General features: G+C 42.8%; 1 protein-coding gene across 1 annotated transcript in view; it reads left to right on the top strand.

Annotated features, from left to right (window-relative positions):
* Window positions 1-21,634, top strand: part of CDK15 (cyclin dependent kinase 15) — an 80,976-nt gene extending 59,342 nt beyond the window's left edge. Inside the window, exons 12-14 of the mRNA XM_026002474.2 lie at window positions 6,588-6,727; window positions 17,124-17,266; window positions 19,738-21,634. Of these exons, the coding sequence (XP_025858259.1) occupies window positions 6,588-6,727; window positions 17,124-17,233 (250 nt within the window). The 3' untranslated portion in view covers window positions 17,234-17,266; window positions 19,738-21,634. The remainder of the gene's footprint in view (window positions 1-6,587; window positions 6,728-17,123; window positions 17,267-19,737) is intronic.
* Window positions 21,635-22,221: the final 587 nt, after the last annotated feature.

Here is a 22,221-nt window from a genome sequence, read left to right as displayed (position 1 = left end):
GGGAGAGGGGAAGAGATCCCAACTGAACATCTGAACGCTGTTCTTCCCTGAAAATGTGCTAGGGTTTACCCCAACCAAATTTCGTTTGGTATTTTTCATGCTTACTGTCCATGGGCTTTAAAAAGCCTCCATGTAGAGTGAATACCAGAGGTCAGAAACAGAGCGGTGGGCTACCAAGGATCCCTTGTTGGGAGGGACAGGCCTCCTTGGGAGGGGGGAATCTCTACTCTTCCTGGCAAGCTCACGGGTCACCTGAACACCCCCCTTGTTTTGGAGACAGGTTCCAGGGAACCGCTGTTTATCATTTCACATTCAAGATGTGCAAACTTTCTCTTGCCAGCACAGTCAGCTCCCCCCACCGCCCCCCGCGCCCCCCTCCCCTGAGATATTTGGATTTTTAGTACTGCCCTAAGGCTTTCTTCCATTTCACTGTTGGCTTCCAAAACAAATGGTAACTCCAAACCTGCAAACCATCTTAATACCCTTTGTAGCTGCCGTTGGCCCTGTTGCACAGTTGAAGAAAGTGCCAGAGCCTCCTGCTATCACCATACCAGTCCTTCCTTCTAGGCTGTGCAGGATTTGGATTCATTGAATATCCCTCTGACTTTTCTGATCACACACAAGACCCATCACCTCTGCCCATTGCCTCACCCCAGCTATCCCTTTGCCTTAGCTCAGACTTGGCGCTTCTCTTTGCTCACATCTTCAAATCAAGGAGTAATGTCTAGAGATGTGCTGCCTGACACAGTAACCACTAGCTACAATGTGGCTATTTAAATTTAAAATAATTAAAATTAAATTTTAAATATAGTTCAATTGCACTAGTCACATTTCCAGAGCCCAAGAGCCACATGTGAGTAGTGGCTAATGTATCAAAGGGGGCAGGACTAGAATATTTTCATCATCATACAAAGGTCTGTTGGATGACACGGATATGGATTATCACACGAGAAAATTCTTGGCTCTGATCTGAGGACTTTGTCATTGAGCTAACACTAGGTGGAATGTTCACTGTGTATTATTTCATTTATTCCTCACAAACCGAAGCCCCAGTTCCAAGAAGTGGAAACTGAAGCTCTAAGAAGTGAAGTAACTTGGCCCCAGTCACCAGGCTACGTAAGGTGGAACCCAGATTTATTGGGTACACAGGTCTCTGTGACTTTGTCAGCTGAATTGGGTTGCAAGTGTGATGGGTAAAGAGGAGCTGTAGTATCGGTGGCTTTTCTTCAAGATTTCTACAAGTGACAGGGCGGTGCATGGGCCATAAGTACACCTTGAGGGCATGGCCTGGGGTTTGATGGTGACCCAACTGACATGGGCCTAGTAAGTGCACACTCACTTGTTAGACTGATTAGAAAATTATAGACAGCTTCTTTGATGTTGTTGCTTCCAAGTATAAGACGTATTTGTTACTGTGGGTGCCTGCTTTCCTGCGTCCTAAACTGGCAGCATTAAAAAAGTACTCCCTCTCCTGGAACAACAACAAAAAGGTCATTATTGAAAAAAAACCCAATGATATTTTAGAATAATGCCTGCAGCTTAGTTAATAGTGTTGTGCCAATATTAATTGCTCAGCTTTGATCATTTGACTATGGTTGTGTAGAATGCTAAAATTAGGGGAAGCTGGTAAACATATAACTCTGTGTACTATTCCTGCAATTCTTCTGTAAGCCCAAAATTACTTCAAAATAAAAACAAATTGAAGAATTGAAAAAAAAACCAAAACAGTGCCCGTTCTATCCCTGCCCTTTTTCCTCTTTCTATGGATCTAAGGGAAAACAGCCAAGAGCCCAGGGAACTCATGGCCAGCATTGCACTGCAAACAGATAAGACTCTTCCAAGAGTAAATGACAAGAATGGCAGTGGAGATTTTTATACTCAGAGCCGGGCTGTGCTGAGAAATCAAGGTTATTGCCTTAGGCCCCAGAGAACCACCAGATTGATTGATTGATTGATTGATTGATTGAAGATTTTATTTATTTGAGAGAGAGAGAGCGTATGCACAAGCAGGGGGAGCTACAGAGGGAAAAGGAAAAGCAGACTCTCTGCTGAGCAGGGAGCCTGACATGGGGCTTGATTCCAAGACCCCAGGATCACGACCCAAGCCAAAGGCAGATGCCTAACTGACTGAGCCACCCAGGTGCCCCAAACCACCAGATTTTAGATGGGTCATGTGAAGGCCAGTGGATGGACTGTCACATAACCACAAAGTCTGATTTTCATTTTTTCTTATTGTTTGTGTCTCTATTCTGGACTTCTAAAATTAAATGTGGATGTCCTCACACCCAGGACTTCCGTTAGGATTGATTTACAATTTTGATTCTTTTTGCAACTTTTATAAGCCACGAGGTCTATGGCAATTCAGGCCGGCTGGAATGAATTTGTTTTCTGTGCACACAGAAACAGGAACTTTCCCAGACTACTGCTGGAAATGGAAACTGGTACAACTAGCTAGTATTATTAATCTAAAACCTGAATGTGTTGTATGTCCCTCAACCTGGGGATTTCAATTCTCGTAATTTACACTAAAGAAATCATTGCACAGATACACAAAGATTTCTCCTTGAGGATGTCAGTCACAGCATTAATTAATGGTAGCTTCTCACACCCCAACAAAAAGGAAACAACTTTGATAAAGGTCTGGCTTTGAAAATTATGGTATGCTCACATAACAGAATGCTAGGCAGCTACTAAAATTATATCCAAGAAGGTTGTTCAAAGTCCTGGGAAGATGATCAAGATAGTCAAGTGGAAAGAGTAGGTTATATCAGCATATAGAGTATGATCTCATTTTTTTTTCAGTAAAACAAAAGATATATCCACTTAAAGGACTAAAGAAGAAAAACTGAACAACAAAGCAATAGTGATTATCTTTGAGTGAAGGGGGTTATCTCAGAGTGATGAGATAGTTTTAATTTTCCTTCTCTGTTTTTTTCTAAGTGTTCTTTTTTTAAAAGATTTTATTTATATATTTGAAAGAGAGAGAGAGAGATACAAAGCACAAGCAGGGCGAACAGGAGCGGGAGAGGGGGAAGCAGATTCCCTGCTGAGCAGGGAGCCCAATGAGGGCTTGATCCCAGGACCCCAGAATCATGACCTGAGCTGAAGGCAGATGCTTAACCAACTGAGCCACTCAGGTGCCCCAGGGTCTTTTCTAAGCATTCTACAATAAATATGTATTATGTTGGCAATGGAACACTTCTTGCTTCTAGAAATGTTACTGGAAGGGGGCGATCATCAGAGGATTTTTTTGTCTTTATTAACAGACTCTCATTAATTGGGTGGGTAGATTCTCCTAACTGCAAGATATTCCTGGCATGTTTGGTATTTAACATCACAAGCCTAACACATAATATTTCTTTGGGTTTTTTTTTCAGATTTTTATTAAATTCTAGTTAGTTAACATATAGTATAATATTGGTTTCAGGAGAATTCAGTGGTTCATCACTTACACACAGCACCCAGTGCTCATCATAACAAGAGCTCTCCTTAACACTCATCCCCCATTTAGCCCATCCCCCACCTCCCTCCCTGCATCAATCCTTGGTTTACTCTCTACCATTTAGAGTCTCTTATGGTTTCTCTTTTTTCGGTTTTGTTTCCCTCTACCACATGGTGTTTGTTAACATTTAGCCGATGTGGAAAGGTGGTGGAGGGCATATTAACATTCTTTAATGTCACTTTTCATGCCAACTTCATTTCTAAGGTAGTGATTATAACCAGTAAAGGACTGTTCTAGCAAGAGTTAGAGAAGGTGGCAAATTGTAGAAATGTGATTATAAAAGCAGTGGATAATAATCAAGATTATTGATGGCAGAAGCAGAACAATAAAAACATGGTTACTTCCATGTTCCACAAAATTAACATTTTGTGCCCAAAGAAGCAATATTTGTACTCTTGAGGCTCTTCCCTCAGATCCCAAATAAGAGTACAATATGCCAATCACAAGGTAGAGATCGTCAGGACTCTTGTCCGGATTGGGTGGTCCCACTACGAGTGCTGCTAGTAAAGGCTCTCAGGAGGGCACAGACTTAGCTTATCCTAGGAAGACCAAAATGAACTTGGCTTATGGGAGGAATTTGCTGGAGGAATGGGTGGTCAGCAATTGTAGCCTTGAGGCCATAAGCCTGGAACAAATGCTGGCACCACTAAAAGCTTTGATACAACCTTGTGGGAAGGATTGGGTTAGTTGAAAGGAAAATCCTAAAAAAGAAGTTTTCATATTGCTGATGAGTACCTACTCTGCTTTCTTGCATTTGCCTGGTAGAAACGGCCAGTTCTCCTTATCGGAGTCCTTGCTAGTTCTTCCCTGGCTTTCCCAGCCAACCAACATAACATGGTCTAAATACAAGGAGTATGCGTGCCATGCTAACACCAGTTCAAAATAGGTCCCTTAACCTTCCTTATCCAATGAGATTGCAGCTCCTAAGCCCCGCCAATAGGTAGGAATGTGTGGAGAGAACCAACTGCTGACTGGGGAGGTGGGGGGTACTGTGGAGGCAGAAGCTGAGAGATGCATTGCCTCCCCCACTCCACCATCAACACCTATCCACTCACCCACCCTCTGGGGTGGGTTCCAAGCGCAATTTTGGCACACGTTTCACCCCACCCTATAGCGAGGGTGGACTAGATAAATTTTTTTTTTTTACAAGATTGGCCTTGAATGTCCCTCCAGACTGATATGAGCCCCTAGTGATCTGCACCACTTTCCTCACTCCAAACCCCCATCTCATTGGCCCTGAAAACCTGTGCCTGGGCAGGGCACCCCAGTTGGAGAAAATACCCTCCGGCCTTTTCTCAGGCCACAAGCTAATGAGCAGGCCTCCGCCCCAGGTTGCCTTCTCTTTTAACTAGCCTGGAAATTGGCAAGGACTGGGGATTTGCAAATCTTCCTCTGTCTTAAGTCTATGAAGCAATTACTGCTGAGTTTGAGGTAAAGTTATCTGTTTGTAGAAACAGTTTTATGTCATGGGAATCAGATACCTGAACGTTTCCTAGGTAAATCTTATGCAAAAATTAGGCAACTTACATCTCTGGGTGAGGACTTCCAGCATCACTGCATCATGGCATCAGGGAAGGGGAGGGTATCAGTTTTTTGTCGATTCAGGTTGGTATGTATATTCGACATTAAATGAGCCCATCTATTTTTGCTTAATTGGGGATTTCATGGCCATGCTATTTAATTCTGAATGTTGGTCCTGCGGTTAATTGTCTCCTGGAATCTGCACAGTTTTCTGTCTCGTGACTTTCCGCTTGTAAACCTGACCATGGGCTCTAGAGATGGGTGTACTTAAATGATTGACACCAGATTAGCAAAGACTTCCAAACATTATAAATAAATGGGGCACTGGGTGGCTCAGTTGGTTGGGCGTCTGCCCTTGGCTCAGGTAGTGATCCCGGGGTCCTAGGATGGAGACCCTTGTCTAGCTCTCTGCTTAGCAGGGAGCCTGCCTCCCTCTCCCTCTGCTACTACTCCCCGCCCCCCCCCTCATGTGCTCGCTCTAATAAATAAATAAAATCTTTAAAAAATATTATAAGTAAATGGAAAATTAAGACTAACAAGTCCTGCAGGATCAGCCCCTGCCACCCCCCCAGTTTCATGTCTGTTCCCTCCCCTCCTTGGTCCAAGCCCAGCCAACTGGCCTTTCTTCCTCTCCTTAAACTCGCTCTTCTCCCTCTCATCTCCAGGGTCTGTATGAGCACCAGAGATCTCAGCCTACACTGCCTGCCCCTCCCCTGCCCTAACTCCTTGGCTCTCAGCTCCAATACTGCCTCCTCAGGGAAGCCTCCCCTGACCAGCTCTTCCCATTCTAGGTCTTTCTTTTCTGGGCCTTTTCTTCCCAGGTACTTACACATCTCTAATGATAATTTGGTTAATGTCCGACTCCTCCACTAGACTAAGCTGCGAGAAAGCAAAGTCTCCCCTTTGTCTTCCAGAGCCAACCACCTCCTAGCACGTGGTAGTTGCTCAACTAATAGCTTTGGTCATCTCCAAATTTACAGTTCGGCACAGATCAACTTGAGGATTTGTCCTTACTGTAATTTGGGCCCTTGGTTATCTCTTTCTATGCTCCATCTCAGGAGGAACCAAGAGAGCTTCTTGGGTAATACCCTGGGGGCTGAGCTTCAGAAACACTTGTAAATAAAAGTGTTTTCAACCCAAGCTTCAACTTCCAAAACTGCCTCTCTCCCTCCTTCCCCTCCAGGACTCTATGCTTGCAGCCCTTGGAACATATATCCAACTGGGCTTTTCTGCTTGGTGGGCGTGGTCCCTCAAGGCAGCATTCTTAATTACACATTTCTGCTTCTATAATTATATTTCTGGTCCTTTATGTATATATACATGGTCCCCGGAGCCTGTGGGGGAAGGCCGAATGAGAGCATACTGCGGATAGGTCAGAGTTCCAGTGTGGTGTGATTTTTCCACTTGCTGTTGACTTTACAAATCCCAGGAAATCCTACGGGAAACGCTCTTCTAGCCATCTCCTTTCCTACTTTTCATCTCCTACTCTACTTTTCTTCTCTTCCCCTTTATTTTTCAGAAGGGAGGCCTCTGGAGAAACTGTTTTCCTCTTCCACTTTTCCAGGTTGGGCAGGGTTCCCGAAGCTGAAGACCTGGCCTCCCAAATGCTAAAAGGCTTTCCTAGAGACCGTGTCTCTGCCCAGGAAGCACTGGTTCATGACTACTTCAGTGCCTTGCCATCTCAGCTGCACCAGCTTCCTGATGGTGAGTGAGGGAGCGTGTGTGTGTGTGTGTGTGTGTGCATGTGTGTGTACGAGCACACACGTAAGTCTCAGGGTCTAAGGGTTTTCTCCAAGCACTGGAAAATGATAGAATTTGCAACCAGAAATGAGCTTAGAGATTGAATTGCCTGGAAGAAGCAAAAGGGGACTCAATCTTGCCTAAGTTTTCTGAGTCTCTAAAACTCAAAAGCACTGGTGGGTTGAGGTGACACAGACCTCCGTCTAATGATCCAAACATTTCACATATACACTCTCAGAAACTGGATGAGATGAAAGTTGCCTCTGTGTTGTTTGTTTTCCCCAGCATCTGCCAGGAGAAGCAAAACCAAAGTTTGCAACAGCCCCCTTCTCTCTCTCCCCGTAGAGAGTAAGATGATAGGTGACATGGGGATGTCACAAGAGGAGAGCTGGCCTGTCTTGATTGGTAATTTGATGCTGCTGAAGGAAGTGCCCGGTGGGGCCCTGGGGGAGGGGAGCATCCTCCCAGGCCTGTCGCCCACAAGAAACACAAGTTACCCTGAAATCAGCCTTGCTGCCTGGGCCTGAAGTCATCCTCCAAATCTGAAATCTGCTGAGGGATCATGTGGCTGGAGCTCTCCTCAAGTTTCTCAGAATGTGGCCAGGAAGGGCTAGGCGGAGGATGTGGGCAGTGTGGTGTGGCCTGGCTGTTTTGGGGGGGACCATCCTTAGTTGGGGTTTCTTTGGAAACGATCACCATTCAACTGAAAACAATTTTTAGAAGCCCAAAGCAGGAGAAAAGAAAGCTAATAAGGAAGGTGTAGGGGCTCAGACTGGGGTGAGGGACCAGGATGGCAGGCAGGGGTGACAATGAGGACGGAGTGGGGAGCTGCTGCCCAGGAGGCCTAGACATACAGTCTGGCCAAAGTCTCCAGGGTCTGCAAACGTGGCTCCACTCTATCTAGGACATTGTCCTGCCACAGCCCAAAGCTCTTAGTTTGGGGCTTCTTGAGGCATTTTATTATTAAAATGAGTTATTTAGGATCTCCAAAAATAACCATAATCATACAACTGGGGTTAATGTCTTACTTAACCCTGTAGGAAGAGTTAGTCATTAGGATTTATTAAGTTGCCATTAAGTGTCAAGAACATATTAAGTGCTATAAAAATTGAGGGAATAAAGAGGCTTGTCCTTGACCTCAAGGATCCTACAGCGTGGGAGGAAAAGAGGGTGAGGAAGAGGAAACAGGGCACCCTTGTACACATATTAGCACAAATCATATCTAAACAGCTGGAGTCTCTGCATAATCAGCTACAGATGTTGAGAGAATATGTATATGCTAAAGGCAATTCTTTGGAGGAACTAGAATAACTCAATAAGATAGATTGGACTGGAGGTGAATCTGGATTGGAATCTGGAAGGAGGGGAAGGGCAACCTACAATTTTTATCCCTTTATACCTCAGCTCCCCCTATACCCCCCCTCCCCTACTCCCTTCCAGGTACAGTGTTCCCAGGCGAAGGGCCTAGATCCCTCTCAAGCTTTCTTCTCTCGGGCCTGGGACTTCTAACTACCACTTCAGGCAAACGTACGTGTTCAGGAGTGCGTGTGCACACACACACAGTCTCATGTTCTCACACTCGTACACACTCACGCTCCCTTCGCTCCACTTAAAGAAACTTCCCTCATTGGCCCTCCTCCAGGATCTATTACTCTATATACTGAGAACCACTGGGGACCTTCAACGTTTCCTAGGCCCGAGTTTTACCTGATAAAAAAGTAATTAGCAAGAAACAGTCACTGTCCAAACTGTTGTGTTGTTAGAAACTTGGGTTTTGGTTCTCCCTGGCCATCTGAAGCAGCAGCACCAACAGGGTGCACCTCTGTACGCGTGTGCATGTGGGCGAGCACGCACACCCATGTGCGGGTGTGAGAGAGAGACCCATCTGTATTCCTTCTCTGTTCACCCAGCCACAGAGCCCAAATCTACTTTGACACTTTTAGAAAAATGAAAAGATGGAATCTTGCAGGAGCCTGCCTGTGCTGGGGGGGAGCCGAGGAGTGCTCACAGCAGGAGGGAAGTTGACTTTTCTTTATACATATAGGGGTTTTTCCATGCAGAGTTTAAATTATGCCTGATAAAAGGAGTTTCGTGGATGTTTCAGTTCTTTCAAATTCTCCTGGCTTCCTCCCAATTAAATGAGGTTTGTCAAAGCCACAGGGCTCTGCTGCTGCTGCCTCGGCCGACAAGCACTTCCTGCAGCGACATCTCGAATCCCCGAGGGAGAAGATGAAAGGGCCAGCGCCAAGAGACAGGGAAGGGGGGGCGGTGGGTGTGTGTATGTATGTGTGCATGTGGGAGGGGGCGCAGAAATAGGCTTCGAGACAGACCGACAGATAGGATATGGGACAAGTAGACAGGGCAAGCAAAGCTATGAGGAAAATAGGAGAGGAAAAAACAGAGGAAGCCGGAGAGCAGCTGGGGCCAGTCTGTGCACCTTGACAACTGGGGCCCTCCCTCGCTGAGAACACCTCTCTAAGGGATGCACTCCCTTGGCCTGGCAGTGCCAGCTTGCTTTTTCATTGCCCACGGCAATTAGCCTTTATTGAGAGCCTTCTTTGCAGAGAGAGCACCGGACAGTTATCACAGTCCCCAACCTGCAGGGACACAGAATCACCATCTCGGTGGTGGGCTGCCCCAGGCACAAGAATTGTGCCAAAAGAACACATACTCTTGTGAGTGGTTTGTAAAGAGAGTTTTCCTGCCATAATTATGCAGGAAATTTTGCTCTCTGATGGCATTGCAGTATGGAATCATTTAGGAACTCATATTTATATCATTTTATTATTCTGGTTTTATTCTGGTTGCAGGATAACAAAGTTGTCACTTTAAAATATATTCTGTTTCCCCTTTGATCTGGGAGATGCCAGCTCTTATTGTCTGCCCTCTGAAGAAGACAATCTGAGCATGAAACCTGTGGCTGGGAAATATGTGAAGTGTGGAGGGACAGCCTAAATCCTGGGGGAGGAGTGGCAGAGAGATTCCCCACGACATGCAAGAATTGATCCCATCTATCCTTGCCTATTTCCCCAAAGCTGAGAATCCCGTACAACACTTTCTCCAGGTTGTGGCAATAAGCTCACAGCCAGAGGAGAGCAGGAGGTTACTTGCCATGAAAATTCAGGGTTTCCAAGATTAGTTTGCTTTTGGAGCACACTCTTGAGGGGAGAAGCATGAATATTAGAATGGCAAGCATGTGGGAACTTCTGCCAAGAGCTGACATTTTCCCTCATTGACTCTTGAACACCTGAAGAAACATTTGTTGATGGAGAAATTATTGGGAGTCTCTCTCAAAACACACCCAACAGCAAGCTAATTGCTTTTGCAGATGGCCAGGGGGATGCGCTCCCCTCTCGGTCACCAGCTCACAGCCACACTCATGGTCCCCCGTGGCTGAGCCAGCAGCGTAGAGTGTCAGCTGGGGCGGTGAGGACCTAAAATTAGGCCCTTGGCAACTCTCTAATCTTAGCTGCAGGTTCAGCTTCTTCGTTTAATTCCCTTTGCCCTCAGCATGAACTTGGGCTCTGGGAAAGGAACACTGTTTAATGATTTGGGGGTTGGGGGGAGTAGAAAATCATTAAGCTGCCCTTTCTAGAAACTGGCTCCTCTCTGTTCTTGCAGGGAGCCTTCCAAATGTTACCCTTGGAAAGTTAAGACTGATTTTGGAAGCTAGCCATTTTGAACCACAGACGCTGATCCACATTTTTTTTTTTTAAATCTGGGGCAGTAAATGCCACGTGATTTAAGAGTCTGGTCCTTAAGCCCTGGTCCTTGATGGTCAGGGCATCAAAGGCTGTCTCTCTTCTCTGTGGGCTGGTCCCATTTTGCTTTCTGAATCCAGACTTGAGTCTCTCCCATTTCTTCCTGGACTAAATCCCCCTTCTCCCTTAAAACAGGTTGTAGCATCTTACAAAAAAAAAAAAAAATGATAATAATAATAATAATCCTAAAACTTGAAAGCTTACAATTGTTTCACAAGTAATTTTGCAAAAACGACTTACCAGAGTCTTTCTCATCATCAAATGCTTTCTAACTTGCAGGCATGGAAGGCATGGCACTTGCCTCTCCCATACATCACACCACCCTAGTATCTATACCCAGAAGTTCTTCAGTAGGCCTTATCCCTATTGTCCCATTAAAATCAGAGTGATTTTTTTGTTTGTTTTGCTCCAATAAGGGACTTTCAGGCCTTCTTTTAACAATCTCTTTAATATATCGGAAGATCCTTTGATAACACTTTCCAAAACTCACTTCTGGACACTGAATTCTTTTGACTTCCCTTCCCCCCAATATAGATTCTGTTTCTCTTCACTCTTTAATCATTTTTGTTTCCTCATTCTATTCTGAACCTGTTCCAATTATTTTGCTTACCCCTGACCCATGTAGACTCAGATTTCTAATGTTAGTGGGAGAATTCTGTTCCAGTTCATTCATTAAAAATTTACTGAGGATCATTAGTAAGATACTGAGTGATACAAAAATGAATTATCAGGCAGTCTGTCCTCAAAGAGCTTATAGTCCATAAGGAAATGAGACAAATATACAAACAGCCAGTTCAAGTGTGAAGTGCTCTGGGTGTTCAAAGAAGGTGAAAGGAACTCCAGCTATGGGCTTCTAGGATGGCTTTGTGAGTAGGCCTTCAAAGATGATGGGGTCTGGATGGTTGGAGAGGAATGTCATCCTCCTCTTAATACCATCTAACATTATAGTGAAGTTGTCCTCTTTTTATTAATAGGGGCACAGTCCTGACTCATATTCCATCATGGTTTTTTACTCGTTATTGTATGGCTTCTTGCAATAATTTAAACATTCTTATTCTTTTTTTTTTTTTTTTTTTAAGGTAAACTCTATCCCCAAGTAGGGCTCAAACTCACAATCCCAAGATCAAGAGTTGCATGTTCCACAGACTAAGCCAGCCATCTGCCCCAATTTAAATATTCTTTACCATATACTAGTGAAATTTAGTGTCATTCTTTGTATGCTGATGATTTCAAATTTATTCTGTTTTGCTTTTATTGTCTAATCTATTTAAAATTTAACCAGAATATTTTGTCATTCTAGAGGCCAGGTTTCAGGGGATGGGAGGGAAGGAAGATTCTGCTCCAAGCCTGTCTTTTCTGCCTCTAGGAGTTTGTAACCTAATTCAGACCACCCTCTCCAACCTTTTAAATCCTCCATTATTCAGTAATTAAGCAGGACAATAAGAAACAAGAAGTTAGGACGTGTCCTCCATAACTTCCTCACCTTCTATGTCCAAAGATGTCCTCAAGGGATTCCAGAACATCAGGGAAGATCCTGGAAGGAGTTAAAGGAAGAAGTCGGTGACCCTTTGAGTGTGAGATCTCAGAGACTTGCTATTCCATAACTTCATTATATAGATGGAGTCCCTGACACCTCAGGAAGAATAGTGGCTGCCATTTATTGGGCATCTGTGTGCTTTACACAAATTCTCATTCAATTTGTAGACTAACTTATGAGGCTGGAGTTATTATCTTCATATTGCATATTAGAAACTTGGGACTGAGAGAGGCTAAGGAAATTGCTCAAAGCCATAGAACTAGTAAGTGGGAGAGCCCAGGTTTGACTTCAAATCAGACTCCTATGCCACCCTTCCCACTACTCGTTGCTGCTTACTAAAGATTACATGGGAACTTAGTAGCAAAACTAGGATTAGAACCAAGGTCTGTACCCCCAGTCCTGTGACCTTTCTATTGTTTCACGTTCTATCTATGTTTGTTTTAGAGCCTTCCCAAGAAAGATTGCACTTGCCCCCAGGTAATATATTTAATATCTCAGAATTAAGAAGGTTCATTTTTTTTTTTTAAGATTTACTTAAAAAGAAAGAGAGCACAAAAAAAAATAAAAATAAAAATAAAAATAAAAATAAAAAAAAAAAAAAAAAGAAAGAGAGCACACACACAAGTGCACGAGTAGGGGAAGGAGCAGAGGGAGAGAATCTTCAAGCAGACTCCCTGCTGACCGGGGAGCCCAGCTGGTACTCCATCCCCCCACCCAACCCATGAGATCATGACCCATGAGATCATGACCTGAACAGAAACCAAGAATGAGTAGTTTAACTGACTGAGCCACCCAGACACCCCCAACTTGATTTAATAGAGATTTAATAGAGATACCACTGCCTTCTTCCTTAATCCTCAATGTCATCTTGTCTTGGTTTATGTTCCCTTTCTTTTTCTTTTCTTTTCTTTTTGTTTTGTTTTTGTTTTTGTTTTGTTTTGTTTTTTGGGTTTGTTTTGTAATACACAGTCACCTTTGGATTTTAAGATTTCTTAATCAATAGTGGTTCTTTTCTTGTTTTACTATAACTCATTCAGTTTTATAAGGTAATTTCAGGAGTCCAACAAAAAATTGGGCAAAGGTTTAAAATAGCATTTTACATAAGGAAAGCAAAAAAAGTACCAACACATGGAACAAAAAGATAGCCTTACTAGTAATTAAATATATACAACTAACTCATAAGAAGTTATTTTTTTCCCCTCAGCCTAATGACTCCCAGTATTAGTGAGATTGCAGTAAAATGATTTTCTGCTGATGGTGTTGTAAGATGGAGTAACCTTCGCAAAGCCTTATGGCATATGTATCAGGAGCCATAAAAATGGTGACAAACTTCAACCCTATCCTTTGGTTTCTGGAAATTATTCAAAGAAACAATTGAACAGGAAAAAAAAAAAAAGAACCCTAGATGCATAAAAATGTTCATTGCAGTGTTGTCTATAATTTTATTTTCAAACTTATAAAATAAAAACAAAGAATCTAAATATTCAACACTAGAGAACAGGTTGGATCATGTTGTTATACTGACTCTGCATATAGTCCTATGTAGCCATTTAGAATAATTCCCAAGGGTGTGAGGTAATATGGATATATTTATGCTATTAGGAAATGAGCTAAAAGAGAGCAGGATCCAAGACTGCGTATTGGAATCTACCTGTGAAAATGTATTTTGCACATCAACAAAACTGAAAGATAGCATACAAAAATAAAAATGCTTTGGGAACTTAGGGGGATCCCGGGTGACTTTTGTTTCTTTTTCAAAGTTTTCTTTAACGTCCACGTTATATTGCATCTATTGTTTAAAAGAATGAGGTAGGGCAAATGGTACGGGGAGCCCAGGCCCTGGAAGGAGAGTTAAAGGACCTGCATTCTCCAGTTTTTCCAACGTGGTGTGCCTTATTGGCCTTCAGAAACCTCCATCTCTCAGCCTACACAATGGGTTAACATTAGTCTCCTTTACCCCAGATTGACAGAATGTTTATTTTAGAAATCTTTTAACTCACTGAATGCAAGGGTTCACATAAATGCGGTCCTAGGAGAATGAGAGGTGGGAGGGAGAGGAAAAGATAAATAGGCACTAATTAATTTTAAAAGGAGCGATCATCTGCTTTAATCGGAAATGCATATGTGCTGCGCCCCCAGTCAGAGCTTTAAGTGCACTCCGTGAGTTAGCACCCCCAGCTGCAAGTGGCACCGTGGGGTCCTGTGGCCTTTGAAGATCCGAAGCCCATATACAGGCAGACCCAGGAGCTAAGGTGGCGCGGGGCCCATGCTCAATGCCCTGCACCGAGCGACTCCAGCTGATGCACTGATTACACTGGTGTGTAAGGGGCGTGCAAAAGCCACGTGACGGGGAAATGACAAGATATTTTGAAACTCTGGTTCCATTTCCAAGCTTTCTCTTCAACTCGCGCTTTCTCTTTTAGCCATTACAGGCAAGTAAAAGAGATTCGATTATCTTGTTTCCTTTGAAAGGTTGTTTAGCCCCTCAATCCCATTAAGTCACTTTCTGCAGCGCAGTGCGCCCAGCCTTCCCTGGGTTATCAGCCCAGAAAGAGTAAATGGAGACACCAGGATCGGATTTCTAAAGGAAGGAAAGTTAAAGTTTGAAAGGGGTGACAGCCAACAGCCAGGAGCTTAGGAACTCAATTAGCCTGAAAGACAACTCTCTCATTATCTCGTTCTGAAATGATCTAAATACAGAAGAATCTAAAAGTTTTAAATAAACTTGTCCTACTGACTGTCTAGATGACTGAATTTCCCTTCTCAAAAAATTTTAAACACCCACTTTCGTATTTATTTATTCTAAGTGCGAAGCAGCTGTGATAATTATGCTGTCAGATTCAGTAAGCTAATGAGGAGTCAGTCGAATGGAAGGTTTTGCATCTGTGGATCGCTGCAGGAGAACCGCTCGGCTGCTTTCTTCCTTCTTTTTTTTTCTTTCTTCCTTTTTTTTTCTCTTTTTCTTGTTTTTGTTTTCTTTTCTTATGAGTCCAAAGTAGAGTCGGGCAGTTCCAGGCCAAACTGGAATCCCTCTGATTAACTGGTTCCCCTCCCAACACTGTTTCACTGGACTATTTCTCTCTCTGTGTCTCTCTCTCTGTGTCCCCAACTTTCCCTCTCCGTCTCTTACACCACTCCAATTCCCTTTTCTCCCTTCTTTCTCAGCCACCAGTTCTTCCTCCTTCCTCCTCATCTCCCCTTCTTTCCCCTCCCCCCCTCTCTTTTTCCCTCCTCCCTCCTCCCTGGCTTTTGAGGTGCTGCTACTTTTGAGGGACAAGGAGGCCTGAGGGAAATCTTCATGCCACTGTCCCCAAGGCAAGAGGACACTTCTCCCTGATGGAAATTCCCAAGTGGTTTGGGTTTGAGTTGATTTAAGAGTAATCTGTGAAGTTCCCACACTATTTTAGCTGTTTATTTATGCTATGACAGGAACTAGAAAAAAAATGAATGCGAAATTGTGTATTATAATGTACCTGTGAGAATGTATTATGCAACCAACAAAACTTGATGTCTCCCCTTTATAGCCTAGCAAGTGTGTCAATCTAAACGCAAGGACTCATGGCCTTGGACGCAAGGACACAAGACTACTCATGGCATCCAAGGCAGATATGTAGGCCTATAAAGGCAGAGATGGTCCTGCAGGTTTTTTCTTCTCTTTGGGTGTGAGCACCCTCCAGCAAATAATATTAAGGCATTTTATGTTTTTGGTGTGCCAAAGCTAGAAGCTTCTCTGTTAAATTGTGTAATATTTACGGCAGCCCGGGTTGGCACAGATTGTGAGCCTTGGAAAAGCAATGCCCAAATGAAAGGATGTCCGATGTAGGTTTGCGGATGTGCTTTGGTGACAATGTGGCTGTTGCCTCTTGCTGTTTTTCCCAGGTGGTATCTATGCTGATGGCTTGGAACAAAGGCTGCTGCTTATTAAAAATACAGTGTATCAAGAACAACCTGCGATGTTTCCCATATTATCTCCTTTAAACTTACAGAAATCTGCCAGGAGCTTTTACTATCCCCATTTTGCAGATGAGCTCCTTAAAATGTTAACCTTGGAAGGATTTGACCTATAACTTTAGCATAGTAAGCACCCAAGAATAACACTCACTTAACAACCAAACTGCCAGCAAACTGAACTAACCCAATACATAAATCAGAGGGCAAAGGTAGTGTGTGTGTGTGTGTGTGTGTGTGTGTATACACACATACATACACAATATATATATTTATATATGTACGTGTGTATGTTTATATACGTATACATTTATATATTTATGTATTTATGTATATATATTTCGATTTCTTTTGATTTACAAAAGTTGTACCATAGGGTCTATTTAAATAGATTGCCTAATGTAAGTAATGCACCAGGATTCTAAAGTTTCCAAAGCACATCTAGCCCCAGCATGATGCCCATTACCTGCCATTGCTGGGACTACTGTCCAGACTCCTTGGCTTGATATTTACTCCCTTCACTATCTGGTTCCGACTCATTTTTCCTACTTCATCTACTAGTCTGTCTTGCTCTAACTGTGCAAGATTACTTTGCAATTCTCTCAGACACTTTCCTTCCACCTTGCCTTAGCTCATGCTGCCCCCCTCCCCCCGCCCCCACCAGCCAGCAATATCCTCCCTAGAATTTCTTGACTGTTGAACCTTCATGGCTCAAAGGCCACTTGTCCATGCTTTTCCTGTGCTCCCTGGGGGACACAGGAGAGAGGCCATCCTAATTCTTTACTTGCACCTCACCTTCAGCCCTGGTTAGTGTGTATATCCCCAGTCCTATTCCTGCTTTTGAATCTTCAACAGTATAACGCCTTACCCAAGTGCTCATTTGATAAATGTGTGTTGAATTGAATCAAATAAGAAGCACTTGACAAAAAAAAAAAAAAAGCACTTGACAACTATTGGTAGATTCAGTAAAGCGAGTTGCCCATGAGTCAGTATAAATTATTGGTTGTGTTTTGATGTCTCTGCAGGTGACAAATATTACAACAGACATTAAAAATACACCATGAAACATTCCAGGAAATAATATGTTTGTGCTTCTCTCTTTTCTTCCCTACAGAGGAGTCTTTGTTTACAGTTTCAGGAGTGAGGCTAAAGCCAGAGATGTGTGACCTTTTGGTCTCCTACCGGAAAGGTCACCACCCAGCCCAGTTTAGCAAATGCTGGTGAAAAGAAGGAGCGACATCACCAACATCCTTTCAGGTAAGTGGTCCCAACAGTGAGCCTCCTTATGAATAGAACTGAAAATCCATCACCGCCAGGTGGAGAGGACATTATTCACAGATTCAGAGCACCTCTGTGCTGTGTCTTTCTCGTTATTCCCACTCTAGGGACAGGTGGCCTAGCCTCTGGGCTGTGAAAGGAGGATGGTAATGTACATCACCTGTCTCTTTCACTCCCAGAGGAGAAGACTCCTAAGACAAAACTTATGAGTCATTATAAGGCCTTTAACTGGTACACGTACAATAAAGTACCACACTGGCATGTTACATTCCCTAAACTGTGTTCTCTCTCTCCATCAGCTGATAGGACAAATCAGAGCTCAAAACCCATCCCCATTTGCTCAAGACTGAGGAGTGTCCTGGGATGTGTGACATTCAGTGCTAAAATTGGCACAGCCCTGGGTAAACCTGGATAGTTGGTCACCATGGTGGTGCAAATTATACCTGGCCTGCCCCCAAGTACCAGAGAGGGCCTGGCCCCACCCAGGAGATGATTTTAGATGCGTGTGAGAATCTAGTCCTGCCTGCTCCCGGCTTCTTAGGCTACCCCTCTGCACAGTTGATTCCAGGGAGTTCTCTCAGTGAGTTTGGGGAACACAAGGACCTGATGGGGGAACCATCCACAGTGTCTCAGACACAGCTACTCTCCTCAATCAGCCCAGGGTAACCCAGCCTTCTAAGGTCATCTTTAGGAGGAAGGGTGGTATGGAGGATTCTTCTGACATGACCATACCCTAAAAGGAGTTCTGGGAGGCACAGGAAGCCAGGTGGAACAACCCCAAAAGCCGTTAAAGTATAGGCACCCCTAGATGTTACAGGAGCACTTTCCATACTGGGCCTTCCACAGTGGGGAGAGGGGACAGTAATCCAGATAGAGGAAACAAGGTGGGACCCACACACAAAGCCAGCCAATCAACTGGCCCTTTAGGTGACCTGGCTATATCCCAAGCCACAAGTGCTAGACTGTGATTTGACCACCCATTTGGCAACCACAACTTGGCCATGCTTCCTAACAGAACTGTTGGGGCCTAGATGGTAACTACTGACATGCTCCCCACACCTGCCCCCTTGTAACCTCATCCACATGACAGGATTCAGTTCTTTACCACTTTCTCTTGGATCTCTCTTTGTCTATTGATATTTAAACGCATGTACATATCAGAGTTGTTTGCCTTCTGGATTTTCTAAAATCACTGTATTTAGAAATTTGGAAAAGTCAGGGAACTTTAGAATTATAGCTGTTCCTCAGAGCACTTTATGCAATATCCAAGTTTGTATATTTTGACAAGACACAATTTTACAACAGGCAACACAATAATATGGTATTTCCCAAGCCCCTGGGATTTCCTAAAGCAATATTTAGGAAACAATATTTCCTAAAGCAGAGATTTTGCTGTGTAATTATGTCACTTGAAACCCCACTAGTTATAAGCATAGGGTGTATCTAAGCTACATTCTATAAAGTGGAGGATTTACCCTTCATAAAATTATCAAAGACATTAATGGAAGTGGTCTCAGATGGTGGTGTTCCATTAGCATTACTATTACTTCTGATATTGTCATTATTTTATTTTACTAAGCAATCAGAAAGTGAGGCGATAACCCTGCCTCTCTGATCTTCAGAGACTTTCCACAAAGGATTGTTACCTACAGATAAAAAATGGTCACCAGGGAAGGTCAATTAAATGCAGCATGTCAAACTTGGCGCCTGTGCCAGCAATTGAGAGAGGGAGGAAGCAGATTTAGCCTCTATTGGAGTAACCTCGTTGATATCCCTAGGCCCTTGGTATTAATGTAAGGAGATAAAACCCGTAGGAGATGAATCACAATAGGGAGAATCTAGAGCAATTAAACTGTTTAATAAATGGCTTGGGATCAGCAAAATCTGGGTGTGCTGTAGTTAAACAGACTAAAGGTAATCATATGGACACTTGGGGCCTGTAAACCTTTTCCACTAAATTGAATTTATGTTAAAATATTCACTTTTCAGGAGATTCAAAATGTAAATTGGGATATTAGGACTTGTAACTGGCAGCAATACCTCAAAATTAAAGCTCTTATAAGATCCTCAAAATGTCAGTTTCAGGAATGGGAAAAAAATGTACAATGATCTCTACAATAGAGAAATAGAAGGGAACTAAAATTTCCTGGGTACATATTGTGTGCCAGGCACTATATGCATATTACTTCAAAGCTTGGCATGTTTTGAACAATGGGGTATGAGATGGTATAACTGCAGCTTGTATATCTGGAGATTGATTTTTATTATTTTTTAAAGCTCTTTTGGTTCTTAGTAGCAGGGGTAAGACACAGTCTCTGTTATAATTTATTATTACCTTTTCTATCTCTATATATAATTCCATCAATAACTGTGCACTAATGTTGAATAGGTTTTCCTTACTCAATCTGATTCATATATTTTGATTTTGTTTATTTTTCATTTGCTTTTAGGGCTACATGACTGCTGTTTCAGTTTTAATTTGCTTTGCCGTAGTAAGAAGCTTCAAATCTAACTGCACAATGGACTAGAGTTTTCATACCATCACCTGTGATCTGGAATATTGTAGATATGAGGTCCAAGGTAACAGACATGATATTTGAAGACAAAGCAATGAATAATTATTGCTGTTGTCGTTTGCGTAGCATTTAACATTGATTGGCTCAAAAATTAGACAATAGGCTAAAATTGAGAAGAGGATTTCTGAATATGTTCATCTATTTTGTGATCTGAAAGAGAGATCCATGGGCCAGAAGGACTACAGGCCAGATGAAAGGCTAACAATTAAAAGAATCTGGAGACAGAGCTAGTGCTTACAAGGCCTGTCCCTCCTGTGTTCACTTACAATTTCCCCCAACAAAAGGACTTCTGTGGCAAGGAGAGGATTAGTCTAAAGTTCAGAAGAGTCTCAGGGAAGATGGTTTCTTGGATAAAGTTGTCAACAAAAGGACTTGCTTTAGACTCTTTGTTAAGATTTCCTAGGGGGCGCTTCTTTCTTCATTAACTGGATTATCAAAACACTACTACTCCACTCTTGCTGGGTTTTAGAAGTTTGGGTTGAACTCCTGCTTTGATTTAAATTTTTTGGCTATCTGCTTCTACTGAATCCCGTTTATCAGTGATGATAACATAAGCGATGAGGAACCTAAACTCTGATTTGATGGTGAAATACTGAATAGATAGATGAGAACAAAGAGTTCCAAAGATGTAATTCAAGCCCTGCTGCACCATCAGACACACATGCATGTGTGCACACACACAACCCTCAGTTAAAAGGAGAGATCTGTCTCAGCTAACACATGTATCATTTTCTACAATGACTCCTTCTAAAAGAAGCCAGGGAAACTCAAATTACTTCATCCAGGGATCATCTACTCAGGAAATGTAGTAACCTAGAAACCAGAGACTTCTATATATCCTTTAGAAGAATGAGGAAGAACTAATTAAAAAAGAATTAAAAGAATAATACCTATGGATGCAAAGTCTGAGATGGAAAGAGAAAAACTGCATACAAGTGGCCCCCAAAAATCTACCTTACTATTTGATTTTAGTAAGGTATTTGACTAAACTCCAAATACAACTGGAATATGAAACTGTGTGGACTGGATTATGGGGAAAATATATGTGCTCAGTGAAAATGGTTTTTCAACTTAGGGAAAAGCCAGTAGTGGTGTGGTACAAGGTACAGTCTTAAGCTCCATTCTGGTCAAATATTTGTATTAATCACTTGAATAAAATCAGAGAAAGTACAGAATTTATTCACATAACTCACTAATATAAGTAATTATTATTATTACTTCTGTCTTACAAAAGAGGAAACTGAGACTCAACGAAGTTAAATAACTCATCCATACCAGAGTTAAGACGCAAACTAGGTCTGGCTGTCTCCAATGTGTGTGATCTTTCCAAAAATCACATACCTTTCAGATCTGTAAAATACACAAATCTTGAAGACACAGCTGATATTTAGCATTGGATTGTGATTCAAAAGACTGAGACCTTGCTAAAAGCTGATGCACAGGGGCACCTGGGTGGTTCAGTTGGAGCTTATCCCTCACCTTCTCCCTCCACCCTTCTCCCACGGCCCCTCCACCCACTCGTGCTTGCTCTCTCTCAAATTAATAAAGTCTTTTTAAAAAAATTTAAATTTAGGGACACGTGGGTTGCGCAGTGTTTGAGCATCTGCCTTCAGCTCAGGGTGTGATCCTGGAGTCCCAGGATAGAGTCCCACATCGAGCTCCCTATGGGGAGCCTGCTTCTCCCTCTGCCTATGTCTCTGCCTCTCTCTCTCTCTCTCTCAATCTATCTCTCATGAATAAATAAATAAAATCTTTAAAACAAAAATAAAAATTTAAATTTAAAAAAGTTAACGTGTATGTATAACTATATACCTATTAGAATGGCCAAGTTCCAGAACACTGACAACACCAAATACCAGCAAGGAGGTGGAGCAACAGGAACTCTTGTTCATTGCTGGTTAGAATGCAAAATGGTACAGCCACTTTGGAAGACAGTTCGGCAGTTTCTTACAAAACTAAACATACTCTTACCACATGATCCAACCATCATCTCATGCTCCTTGGTATTTACACAAAGGAGTTGAAAACATGTCTGCACAAAAACCTACATAACTTGGACACAACCAAGATGTCCTCCAGTGAGAGAGTGGATAAACAAACTGTGGTACAACAGAATATTATTCAGCACACACCACAAAAAAAAAAAAAAAAAAAAAGAGCTATCAAGCTATGAAAAGACACGAAGGAGCCTCAAATGAATATTACTTGAAAAGACTACATACTGGGGCCACCTGGGTGGCTCAGTCAATTAAGCATCTGCCTTGGGTCATGATCCCAGGGTCCTGGAATGGAGCCCGGCCAGCTCCCTGCTCAGTGGGAAGTCTGTTTCTCCCTCTCCCTCTGCCCCTCCACCCACTT

The sequence above is a fragment of the Vulpes vulpes genome, chromosome 16 (assembly GCF_048418805.1).
Source record: "Vulpes vulpes isolate BD-2025 chromosome 16, VulVul3, whole genome shotgun sequence".
Lineage (NCBI taxonomy): Eukaryota > Metazoa > Chordata > Mammalia > Carnivora > Canidae > Vulpes > Vulpes vulpes.
This window is presented reverse-complemented; position numbering and strand designations above follow the sequence as displayed.